General features: G+C 40.4%; 1 protein-coding gene across 6 annotated transcripts in view; it reads left to right on the plus strand.

Annotated features, from left to right (window-relative positions):
* LOC148363058 (uncharacterized) overlaps positions 1 to 11,923 on the plus strand; it is a 36,032-nt gene extending 24,109 nt beyond the window's left edge. For 5 of the 6 annotated variants that reach the window (XM_088340655.1, XM_088340656.1, XM_088340651.1 and 2 more), the window contains exons 17-26: positions 591 to 731; positions 842 to 1,151; positions 1,996 to 2,480; positions 3,566 to 3,658; positions 4,714 to 4,823; positions 6,309 to 6,381; positions 9,564 to 9,782; positions 9,846 to 10,069; positions 11,454 to 11,639; positions 11,703 to 11,923. In XM_088340655.1, coding sequence (XP_088196781.1) covers positions 591 to 731; positions 842 to 1,151; positions 1,996 to 2,480; positions 3,566 to 3,658; positions 4,714 to 4,823; positions 6,309 to 6,381; positions 9,564 to 9,782; positions 9,846 to 10,069; positions 11,454 to 11,639; positions 11,703 to 11,724 — 1,863 coding nt within the window. In that variant the 3' untranslated portion in view covers positions 11,725 to 11,923. The remainder of the gene's footprint in view (positions 1 to 590; positions 732 to 841; positions 1,152 to 1,995; positions 2,481 to 3,565; positions 3,659 to 4,713; positions 4,824 to 6,308; positions 6,382 to 9,563; positions 9,783 to 9,845; positions 10,070 to 11,453; positions 11,640 to 11,702) is intronic. The other variant, XM_088340653.1, reaches the window with a different exon arrangement.
* The last annotated feature ends 864 nt before the right edge of the window (positions 11,924 to 12,787 follow it).

The raw sequence follows: 12,787 nt of genomic DNA on the forward strand, positions 1-12,787 counted from the left end.
TATTGTAGGGAAACAATCTTGAAATTATGTTGACAGGCATCTTGGAGACGTATGAGGAATATAATTCACACAATAATACACACAAATTCTTTTATTTTGTATGTTTTTTGGCATGAAACATAATTTGTTGTTGATGTAGCATAGGAATGGAGGAGAATTTGTTCGATCGCCGCTGTGGTTGTTGATGTTGTCAAGCGGAGAGAAAATTTCTGAAAAAATGATCTTATTCTGCATCGTAGAGTGAAAACATAATAGGCTGGGTATGCCCTATTTTGGGGGTCTACTCTATTGGCAGTTTGGATCAACCTTAATTTAATTATCTTCCCCAGGTGAAATGACAACTCAAAAGAGAGACTTTCACCAAAATATCTCCTAAATAATTTGTTGTTGATGTAGTATGGTGGGGAAAATGCCATAAAGGGCTTAACACAAATCATCTTATTCCACACTGTAAAGCGAAAACATCGTTAAGCCTTATCTTCTGAGTGTCTACTGTATCGTTATACTGGGAACAATGAAAGAGTTGTTACCTGAAGTCGTTTGATTGCTGCTTGCGGTTTCTCAACGATGAAACGTTTCATTCACCCCAGCTTGAAGAGGAACTCCAACAGATCCATGTGCAGTTGTCTCAGGAACGCTGCACGAATGCACAACTGCAGCAAAAGCTCAAGAGTCAAGACTGCAAGCAACAGACCATGGAAGAGGACTACAAAAGAACCAAACACAATGCGGTACTTATCGATTCAATTCTTCGAATAAAAAAAAACAATTGGTCTCCAAAAGCAGGATTTTCTGAATTATCGGTAGGAAAACGAGTTATCCCGCTTCCTATTGATTTCAGGAACATCTACGAACAGAGCTGGAGGCCACCCAGGCAAACAGCAGCACCAAACAAAGAGACCTTCTAGAAGAAAACGAAGTACTTAAGGAGCAGATCGAAGACCTTCGCCAAGATCTCAGACTTACCAGTGATAACCAGGCACAAAGCGCTTTGGAATGGAACAATACCTTTACCGAATTGAAGTGCGAAGTGGTGCTCGCCAACACCCGTCTGGAAGCTCAGAATAAAGCCCAAAGTGTCTTAGAAGCCGAAATTCAGGTCGTCCGTTCCCGCCTGGTCGAGGCCGAGCAACTGCGAGACAAATTCTCAAGTTAGTGCTACTGCGCTTGGATTTTTTTTTTTATTATATATCGTGACACATTTATTTGTATAGATAGCCCTTAGTTACAAAATGTCTCAAACAACTGCGTTTTTATTGTATTTACAATTGCAAAATTCGAAAATAAAAAAAAAAAAAAATAAAAAAAATAAATGTGGAAATATAAATGCAGCTTTTGGGCAAAATAAATGCAATTTAAAAAGAAAAAAAAATAGAAAAGGAAAAGTAAATCCCATAAAAGGAAAAATAACTGCCCCCGAAAATGTAAGGAAAAATGTAGAAAGTAAATCGAATGAAAAGAAAAAAAATATGGAAAAGTAAATGCAAAAAAGGAAAAATTAATTAATAAGATAAACAATATGGTCATATAAATGCAAGAAAAGGAAAGATAAATGCAGAAAAATGAAAACTTGAAAGGGACTTTGTGATCTGATCTTTTCAAGAAAGAAAAAAGCTTTGAAGGTGTGTTTACACCTTTCTCACCACACTGCTTAATTACGCCTACTTTCCATATGGGCCGCCTATACACTCTCAATTGCTGGATAAAGGGAGCAACACCAGGAAGTAGGGGCTTTCTGGATGTGTAGTCAAAGCGACTGGTGATCTTTCGTACTGAAATCATTCCCAGAAGTTTGATACAGACTGATGAGCCAAACGGTTTATAATAGTTTCTTAAATTAAAAAAATGAATAAAAAGCACACGTATATTTTGGCACTCAGGAACAATGCTTCTGAAAACACATGCATACCTTATGGCATTGAAAGAGTTAAAAAGTGCTTGAATCGCACATGATAAAGGTACACAAACCCTGTTTAACTGAATTACCTTCACTAGGTGAGATGGCCAAACTCTCCAAGAAGCTGTCAAAGGCCAAGGCATATAGCAGTTCGCTGGAGAGCGAAGTACAGAGAGCGGAGGAGCAGCTAACCGAGAAGAACGCGCAGGTCGCCAACATGCAGCGAGACATGGAGCAAATAAACGCTCGCCTTCGAGAGTTAGCGGCCCTTCTGCAAAACGAGAAGGACATGGTGAGCTGGGCCAGCGCGCGACAAGAAGCCACGCAAGATCTCCTCAACCAAGCTCAGAGCGAAGGCCTGACCCTGAGGAGAAACCTGGAGGAGAGCCAAAAACAGTGCGCCGCAAAGGAGGTGGCGGTGGCCGACGCTCAAAAGTGTTTCACGGAAATGTTGGCCAACCTCCGTTCGGACTTTGAGGAGAGAGTCCAACTTGTGCAGGACAGGAACCAGGATCTGGCCGCTCAGGCCGCAGAGCTGCGAGAACACATTCAACAACTGCAGGAGGAGAAAAATGAAAAAGAGGTGACAAACAATACTAACTGCAAATAAAATCTGACGGAAAAACATGCTACGTAACTTCAAGTGTATTCTGGAATACTTTCTTTCTTTTATTCGATCTCATTTTGGTCTTTGCTTCTCTATTATCCTTTCTTCCTTTCTCTCATTCTCTTTCTATTCTTTTTCTCTCTCACTTCTTTCTCTCTCCTCTCTCTTTGTATCTTTCTTTTTCTCTTCTTTCCCTGTCTTTCTCTTGCTTGCCTTTTCTCTTAGTTTTCTTTGTCTTTTCATCTTCCTTCCCTTCTGTCTCTCTTTTTTTCTTTAACCCTTGCTTTCTTTTTTTTCTTACACCTTTCTCTCTCTCTCTCTTCATCTTTCTTCCCTCCTTTTTTATCCTCTATTTCTCTTTCTCTTTGTCTCACTTTTTCACTCTCTGTTTTCCTTCTCATTTTTTTCTCTTCCTTTCCCCCTCATTTTCTCTCTCTATTTTCTCTTTCTTCCTCTTTGTCTTTCTTTCTCCCTTTTGACCTCTCTTTACCCTAACTCTGTTTTTCTCTTTGTTTCTTTCTCTTTTGTCTTTCTCTGTCTTTCTTCCTCTTTCTTTCCCTCACTTATTTTTCTTTCTCAGTTTTTCCTCTCCTACCTTTCTCTTTTTGTCTCTCTCTTTCGCTCTTTTTCTCTTCCTCTTCTTTCTTTGTTCTCTTTTCCCCTCTCTTAGCCTTTTTATTGTCTCTCTTCCCCTTTTTTTTCTTTCCCTTTTTCTCTGACTTTATATTTCTACATTTTTGTTTTGTTTTTTTTGTCTTTCCTTTGCTCTTCTAGTTTGTTTTTTTTCTCTATCTCTCTCTCTCTCCATCTTTCTTGTTGTCTTCCTTTTTTCCCACTCTCTTTCTCTCATTCTTTCCCTTTCCCGCTCTCATTCACTTTCCCTCGCTCTAATCTTCAAGCCCGCCCTCCTTGAGATCTTTTTTTCTATCCTGTGGCCCTCAATCTCCAATAAGTTTGACACCCCTGTCTTGGAGTGTACGCATTCTTGCACAGCTAGTCATTTTTTATGTTTCAAAGACGGTTTGAATAAAAGTCCTTTTTTTTTCTTTTTGCTGATCCAGGCTAATCAGAAGCAGTTGCAGGCCGAGTTAACCGACACGTTGAAACAGTTGTCCAAGTGTGAAGCCTCTTTAATTGACAAGTTAAAAAATAAGGTATTCAAATCATTCTTCTTTTTCTGTGGCACTGGTTTTGTTACTGAAAATATTCATGAAAACATAACCCTTTTTGTTTTGCTTTTGCATTCATGGAAAATGAATGCAAATGTAAAACGTTTGATTTTTTTCCTGTATTTGTGGAAATCATGCAGAAAAGAAAAATGAATGCAAGAAAATAATACGGAAAAGTAATTGCTAAACATAGAAGGATAATTGCAAAAACATTTAGGTCATGTGGATAAATAAACGCTTTGTGTAAAATTGATTCATTGAAATTAAATGTAAAATAATATGGAAAAGGCAGCACGGTGGTACGGTGGTTAGCGCGTGTGCGGCACAATTCTGGGGTCATGGGTTCAAATCCAGCTACCAACCTTCCTATGCGGAGGTTGCATGTTCTCCCCGTGCTTGCGTGGGTTTCCTCCGGGCACTCCGGTTTCCTCCCACATCCCAAAATCATGCATGTCAGGTTAATTGGCCGGTCCAAATTGTCCCTAGGTGTGATTGAGCGAGCGAATTGTCTGTCCCTGTGTGCCCTGCGACTGGCTGGCGACCAGTTCAGGGTGTCCCCTGCCCACTGCCCGAAGATGGCTGGGATGGGCTCCAGCACCCTTGCAACCCTACTGAAGATAAGCGGTGCAGATAATGGGTGGATGCATGGATAATATGGAAAAAATATAAGAAAAAAAGACTTGAAAATAAAGGGAAAATATGTGTAAAAAGATTGAAAAGTAAATTCTAGAAATATGGAAAAATGACTTGCAAAAAATATGAAAAATATGCCAAAAGAAATTGAAAAATCAACGCTTTTTTTACGATATATACGTGTGTGTGTGTGTGTGTGTGTGTGTGTGTGTGTGTGTGTGTGTGTGTGTGTGGAAAACAAAAATTAAAGGGTGTAAAAGCAAATGCATATATTTGCATTCACTAAAACAATAAAGGCAACCAGGTGTATGTTAAAAAAAGAAAAAGAAATGACATACATTTTTTCACATGACAGTGACAAAATATATACTTTTCCTTTTGCCATTGATGATCTTTTCTATTTGGAGGAAAAGGAATGGCAGAACCATCAAGCTGCTGTGGAGAAACAAAAGGAAGCCGAGGCTGAGGCGGCCACCGCCAAACTCGCCTTTAAGCAGCTGGAAGAAGTCGTGCACAGGTAACTGTTCTGACCTTGAAACCAGGTGTCCAAACATCCAACACCAAAGTTTTAATATAGTAATACAATGCCCCTATTGTCAGATCTCAGGCTTCAAACTTCTAAAGACCTCAACATATTTTGTAAGAATCAATATTTAGGAAACCAAAATTATTTCACATTGTATATCATGCTAACAAATCACAGCCACAAGTCGTTTTGGGTATGTCTGTAGAAGATTTGCACATCTCGAAATAGAAATATTTGCCCATTCTTCCTTACAAGACAACTTGAAGTTCCTTAAGGTTTGTTGGAGCTCGTTTGTAGTAACTATTTTTTCAGATTTTTACACATGCTATATAGGTTGTAGGTGTGGAATTTGGTTTGGTCATTCTAACACCTTTTATATTGTTAGTTTGAAATCATTCTATTGTAGATTTGGCTTAAGGTTTTGGGTCATCCTGTTGGAAGGTGAACATGCGCCCCATTCTCAGGTCTCTTGCAGACTCCAACAGAGTTTCTACCAAAATCGCCCTGGATTTGGCTCTATCTGTCTTCCCATTAACTTTCACGATCTTATCAGTCTCTGTTGGAGAAAAGCAACCCCAGAGCATGATGCTGCCACCACCATGTTTGACATTAGGGATGGTGTTTTCAGGGTTAGAGTTAGGGCGGTGTTACTTTGATGCCAAAAGTTCAGAATTGGTCTCATCTGACTCTACCACCTTTTGGCTTCTTGAAAAAGGCTTTTTTTCCTGCTCTTTTCCATTAGGGCAGATTAATAATTATCTTATGCACTTATTGTCCCACCTCAGTTTTGCTTGACTGCACTTTATCCAATTTAATCCCATGCGCCTCTTAGTTACTTCTCCGTTTAGGTGGATAGCCAGGTTTTGATATTATTTCACGCACATTGCACATTTCAGTGTAAATGTTGCAAAATCTCTCATTACATTCTTGCTTGGATCTTTCTCCACAATTTTATTCCGGACCTGCCTGGTTTGTTCTTTGGTCCTCATAATTCTGTCTGTTCGCCAGTGTCTCTTTTCACAGACCTCTCAGCCCATCCCCAGTAAAGGTACATTTAAACTGAGTCTCAATGACACACAGGTGCACTCTGTAAACGTTTGTCATTTAGGTCAACTTTGGATCATTCAGAAGCCATCGGGGAACCTCAAGAGTCAGTTGGCTAAGCTGAGAGAACAGGGGGAAAATAATTGTTCCAACACTTTGTTTTTTTCCTCTGAAATCATCATAAAAAGTTGAAATTAATGTGTTCCCCTTCATGATTTTGTCTTACATGTTGTTATTTTTTTTTTTAGCTTTAGGTTTGAAGCCTGACATGTGTTATATGACGAAAAGTTCTTAGGGGCCCAATACTTTCTCTAGGCACTGTATTTTATTCATCCTTGGAATAATTGTTTCTCTTTATCATACATAAATCGAATCCTCTCTAAACTTCAAAACCCAAACAAGCAAATGTTGTCATTTCTTTCAAAACTTCAGGCAGCAAGCTCTACTTAAGAATGCTAAAAAAAGGCTGAAAGAGCAGCAAGCAAGTGAAGTGGAGAAGGAAAAGGTTTGCCTTCCGAGTGATGCTACTCCTTTGTAGAATTTTAGCGCCATCTAGTGGTGAATTAGTTAATTACAGTAAAACCCCCGGGATAGAAGACTAATCCATTACGAGTTAGCGATCGCAAGCTAAAACTATCATATAGCTGGGGATAAAAAACTTATGTTAATTAGCTAATGAGGTCCAAACCCCAGGTATGCCAGTAAAACGTTTAATCTTTTCATACATATTAAATTTTACTAACTATGTCGTATAGAGTAAGCTCTACTTTTATGTAATATTCATAATATGCTTGCATAGGAATGAAATAACATAAATATACCATACATGTAAGGAAGTAGTGAAATTTTATTTACTTTTGGTGGGACGTGACTTCAGCCGGTTGAGTGAAGTAGCGGGTGGATGCAAAGGGCGGGAGAGATGGTGAATTTCAATTCAAACCGATCTTAAACTTCCACTTGCGAGGATCGTTATGTCCTTGGAAAACCTTAATGCTTTAATCACCATCGTATTCCTAGTAATTGTTTCAATTATCGTTTGGGCCAGACCATATTCCTTAGCGATGTTAACGATGCGTGGGCCTTCTTAGTTTTTCTTCATATTACAGTAGCATTCTTTGTTTCCATGGTTATCATGTTTTTGCTTTTCCCTTTTACATTCCAGTAAGTCTTGGGACGCACAGCTACACAAATTACATTTTACTACACCAGAGTCTGAACTGAACGAAGATATAAAGGGCGCATTGGGGGAGGAAGTTCAGCCGATAGCAAATCGGCATCTTCATCATGCTGTGACGCAAAACAATAGCATACCAGCTTCTTCCATGACGTTGACCAATAGATGACAGGCATCATAGAGATGTAACTTTTCATACGTACAAACACCGCAAAGTTAAGATTTTGTGTTTTTGGGCACTCAAAAAAGTAGTTCAATTGTTTGTTTGTTTGTACATGATTCAAATTGAATCTTTTCTTCCGGCGCCGTCACGAATGGCAGCCACTCCAGCAGCTCCCGTGTTATTTTCGATTGTTCTCGATTGTTCTCAGCTCAGGGATGCTGCTGGAAATGTGAATTTCCCTTCGGGGATGAACAAAGTATCTATCTATCTATCTATCTAGTTATTGATGTCGTGTTGTGGGGCAAATCCCGTAACAAGAGGGGGAACAAAAAATAGTATTCCACATTGTAACATGTAAATATGCTAAACTGGAGATGCCATAACCCAGGTGTCTCCTGTATTACGAAAAAAAAAAAAAATTTTGCTCTAAATAATTGTTTTCAATTATTAAGATTTGGAAGTGTAGTCTGGTGCATGTGAAATTTGTTTTATTCCACTATCTCACCACTGGATGGCACTAAATCTTTGACACTGCACTTTAAACCTTCGTGGCATTCTGTTTTGTTTTTTTGTGACACAATGCATGTCAGTGTACATTATTTGGACGTGAATTTAGTTTCATTACTCAGCCATTTATCAAGACCACTCAAAATGTTCAGTGGCAACAGGCCTATTCATTTATAATGCGTGTGTGTGTGTGTGTGTGTGTGTGTGTGTGTGTGTGTGTGTGTGTGTGTGTGTGTGTGTGTGTGTGTGTGTGTGTGTGTAATATAGTTATCCCCTTTCATGAAACTTGAACATCCACAAAGCAGAAACCCCCATTTATTCATGTATTTATTTATTTATTTATTCATTTATTACTCAAGAAAAACCCAAGTATTTAAAATACAAGTACAATACTTAATAAAGGTTTTGTTTTTGACCCAAAAAAAAAACTTCTGTACTGTCAAATTACATTTTAAAAATAACTTTGCTGTTATATTAGACAACTTCATGAATAAAGGACTTGATCTGTTTCACTTTATATTATACTTTGTTGCTCTCATGTGGCCGTTATTGAAAACTGCATTTACCTCCCGGTTCTGTCCTACAGAAACCAAATATTTTTGAAAAAGCGCCAGAGAGCCACTAGGGAGCACAAAAGACCCACATGTGGCTCCTGAGCAGGTTTATCGGGTGGAGAGGTCCAACCTTATTGACAGTAGAAAGCACCTCCCTCTGTTTAGCCAATCAAAATGCAGAACAGAATGCACAATGGAAATCAGTGAAGCACTGAACCAGCGATAACTGAAGCAGTAACACTGCAATCCTGCAGTCAGTGGTTTGCAGGCGAAAATATTATTTGGGCTTTGGCACCACCAACTAGTGTAGTGGTGTGAAAATGTTTACTTAGCATTCAATTGACTCCATGACACTGAATAGAAAAATACCAAAATCCCGGGAAGTGCATTGAAATACACCAGGTTTATGGTTTATCAAAGATGATGAATTATAATAGATGTCTATTAGTCCAAATGATGTACATAATGTTTTGTGTGTAGTATAAGGTTGGCTCCCAAATGCACTAACAAATCTCAGCACAATGCCACATTGAACAAGGACAGGGGAAATTTGAGCTCCCAAATACTTTTCAATGCTGTATTTGAATAAGCTCAGCTTTAAATGCTCAGTTAAAACAGTGGACACTCTCAAATACTTGGAAGTATCACTGAGCGACAAACTCACTATTCAAAAAAAGAGTCGAAACAGACTCAGTCTTTTGTAAGCTCGGAATTATATGTTGCATCTCACCTCCTGTTACTACTGTAACAAAGCATTTCTTAACCCATCCTCCTGTACTGCTTCACCTTTTTTCACTATGCTCTCTGTTACCAAACAGACCAAACTCACACAGCAGCTAAAACAATCGGCCTACCCATACCTCACCTCTAAGACTTAGATAACAGGTCCATTATGCGGCTAGCAAACACATTTGTACAGGATATCACTCCCCACTACACCAATACTTCATCCCGCTACTGTCAAGGCACAGATACAGAAAAATAAGATTAAGGAGGGCTTGTATTGGGAAAAGCCTGATTCCCTTTGCCATTACCTTTCTAAACAACAGGCCCCAGTCATCCATCAAATAAGTACCTGTCTAGGCCTAGGTTTTTGTGTAATGTTTGTGGTATTCTCCAGTACAGTCGGTTGGAGTGAATTTCCTTAAATTGAATCTTATCTGATTGAAAATTAAAAAGAAACGTGAAAATATATATAATATGTACATGCTTGCCACGAGGGTTATCATTCCAGTGAGCTTGTATTTGTGCGTTATATTTGCTGCCTATTTCAAATTGAATCTGAGCAGGTAAATGAGCTGCAGGCCGAGCTGAGGCGGCAAATGTCCTTCCGCAGTCTTCTAGAGAAGAACAAGCAACAATTGGAGGACGAGGTACAGGCCCTCAAACGCCGAGCGGAGATCACCACCGCCGAGCAAAAGCACGTCGAGCAGTACCGCCGTGAATTCGAGGAGAAAGCCAGGCTGGAAATTCAGAAAAAAATCCACGAGGTCAACCTGTTTTTGCAGGTAAGAGGACATTTGAGGTAGTGACGAGTCGGCCCAGTGAGAATTTTCTCTTCCCTGTCTTAGTCCCAAGCGGCAGCGCTGGAGGCCCAGGACCAGATCAAGGCCACCGCCGAAGTCAGCCTGCGTGCCAAGGTCCAAGAACTGGAGGGCGAACTGAAACGAGCTCGGAGTATTCAGCACGACACCAACGTCGAACGGGACGCCTTGCACAAAGAATTGAAGCGCTACCGGCAGATGCACCGAGAAGAACAGTGGCTGCGAAAGTCTCTCACCAACGACCTCAAAAGGTTTACTTGCATTGCATTGCATTGCATTCAGTTTCTTACAAGCAGAACGTTGCCGGTTCCCCACCAATAAGGAGCCGTCTCCTTTCGAAACACTCTCTTTCGCTCTCTCCAAGTTGTGTGAAAGTGCTCGAAATTCTTGAAACTGCTTGAATTTTGACGCGCCGTTTTCAAGGATTGAATTTTGGGTGAAGTCCTTGTAAATGCTGAAGTTCTCAAAAGTCTGCTTAAAAATGACGCATACACTCCTCTCGGGGGGCTTCGCTTGCCATTGCACTTGTCCTTCCCTCGTGATTAACGGCAGCTGGTTTTAGTTTGTATATCATTGTCCTTTTAAGTGTCATTGCCCAGGAGGACAGGTTCATGCTACACCTAAACATGGCACCATAAACTGTATACTAGTGCAAGGTAGTGATGTGCTCCCCGGCTCGAATCTCTGAAGCCTTAGATAAGTGGTGCACAAATCACGAGTTGAGGTGTGTGTGGATGACCTAAGCGGTGATGTTTAAAAGCCCGCGATGTCATGAACCAGAACAGGATCAGAATCCAAACGCGTGAGGTTCTCACACAAGATTTTTATTTTAAGGGAAATGGGGAGTTATGCACGTTAGGCAGTGATCTGGCGTGGAAAGACAGGAAGCAAGCGACCGACGAGATCAATACCAATTGCCCGAGTTAATATCGGACAGATGGGGTCGATACCGTACAGGACGGGACAGACAGGATAGATAATGAATGAGGATATCGAAAATAAACAGGACAAACTAGACGGGAACGAAAACTGGAGAAAATAATGAACCGGACAAAAATAGACAGACACTAAACTGAAAGCTGATATTGAACAAGACAAAATAAACGGGAACAATACTTTGCAGGAAATACCAACAGGGACGGGACCGAGTCAAAACCCACATCTTGCGGGGCAGAAGTTGGTTGACGGACTGACAAAGTAAGAAAGAGCGCACTGAGCTTAAAAAGACGGAAAGCCAATCTGTTAATGAGCCGCAGCTGGCACCACACGAGCAGGGCCAACTGGGCGCCATGGCAACCGTGACACGCGAATAGGTTGGACCACTTTCGCTATCGGAATCACAGCAATATGCACTTCCAATTCTTTACAAACTTCCCATCATTCATCTGTGGATCCTTGCTTCATCTGCACCATGTGAAAGAGTTTTTTCCCTTTAGTGTGATAAAAGTCACCATTCGATGGCAGGGGTGGATTTGATCAGATCCAGAGGCTAGATACTTGCTGGTCAGCTGCGCCAAACCATTTGTGATAATTTGTAATCATAAAAATGTAATTTTATGTTTTTGAGTTAATAATGGATAGTATCCATTTGTTGTTGCAGCCCTAGTTTATCTATGGATTGTCTTTGGTGTGCAGGAGTAACAGACGACTCTCGGAAGCCAATTGCAAATGGCTGAGCGAGCGTTGCAAATCTCTCATCGGCTCAGGAACTCCGGGGACCTCAGCCAACGCCGCTTCTACTTCCGGCACCTCCAATGCACCTCAAGGGATGCGCAACTCCACAATCCTCAGCCCGCCAACATGGAGGAACACCTGTCCAAGGTTTGTCTTTATCTTTTTGGGGAAACACAAAATGGGAAATTGAGTCATTTGTTTGCCTTTCAGCGCCGCAAGTAACAAACTTTAAAAGATCGGAAAAGAAGAAGAGGATCAGGGGTGAGGACTTGGCAATCTGACTCCATGACGGAGTTACGGTCAAGATTCAAGATTTTCTTTATTGTCATTCACATAAAATGACGTTTTCTGTGCAACCCCGATGTACAGTGTTGATAAAAGAAGTTTAATAGAATATGCAATAAAATTAAATCAAATTTGTATACAGAAAAAGGAAAAGACTGTACATATATTCTGTGTTCCATACAGTGTCTAGCGAAAGTATTGCCCCCACCACCCAATGACTTTTTGTCCTATTTACACATTTCAGGCTTCACACTTCAAGCTAAAAAACGGAAATTATTTTCTAAGAATCAACAATATGTGATACACAATTTTGAAGTGGAACTTGTTATTTCAACAGTTTCCAATCAAATCGAAAAAACTGAAATGCGTCGCCAAAATATTGGCCCACCGTTCTCTCAGCTCAGCCAACTGACTCGAGAAGTTCCCTGATGATTTTTGAAAGGTCCAATGTTGACCTAAATGACTAACGATGACAGAATGCAGCATTGTGTCATTAAGTCTGTTTAAATACACCTGAACAGACAGCATTATGAAGCATCATGAAGACCAAAGAACAAACCAGACAGGTTCAAGATTGTTGTGGAAAAGTCCAAAGCAAGAATGGGATACAATAAGATTTCGCAACATTCAACACTCCCGGACCATTGTGTGAGCAGTAATATCAAAATAGAGAGTCCATGAAATCCCTGCAAACCTACCAACACCTGACCGTCCCTCTTTCGCCTCAAACAAGGAGAAAACTAATCACAGAAGCAACCAAGACATCCATGCTCACATTGGGCGACCTGTAGGTAAAGGTAAGATCTTTGGCTCGAGCCCGGTGGTCTGTGTCAATCATCACGTTCGGGTTGGGCCCGGCTTCATAATTGGCTGACTTTTTTTATATATTATCCACTCTGTGGCCGATCAAATGTAAGCATTGTTAACTACCACTCGATGTAACCACTGCTGTAAGAATGAGCGCCACTGATTATTTAACGGCAGTTCCAACGACGTTTTGCAACATTTGA

The sequence above is a fragment of the Urocampus carinirostris genome, chromosome 7, assembly GCF_059441175.1.
Source record: "Urocampus carinirostris isolate Australia breed hairy pipefish chromosome 7, RoL_Ucar_1.0, whole genome shotgun sequence".
Lineage (NCBI taxonomy): Eukaryota > Metazoa > Chordata > Actinopteri > Syngnathiformes > Syngnathidae > Urocampus > Urocampus carinirostris.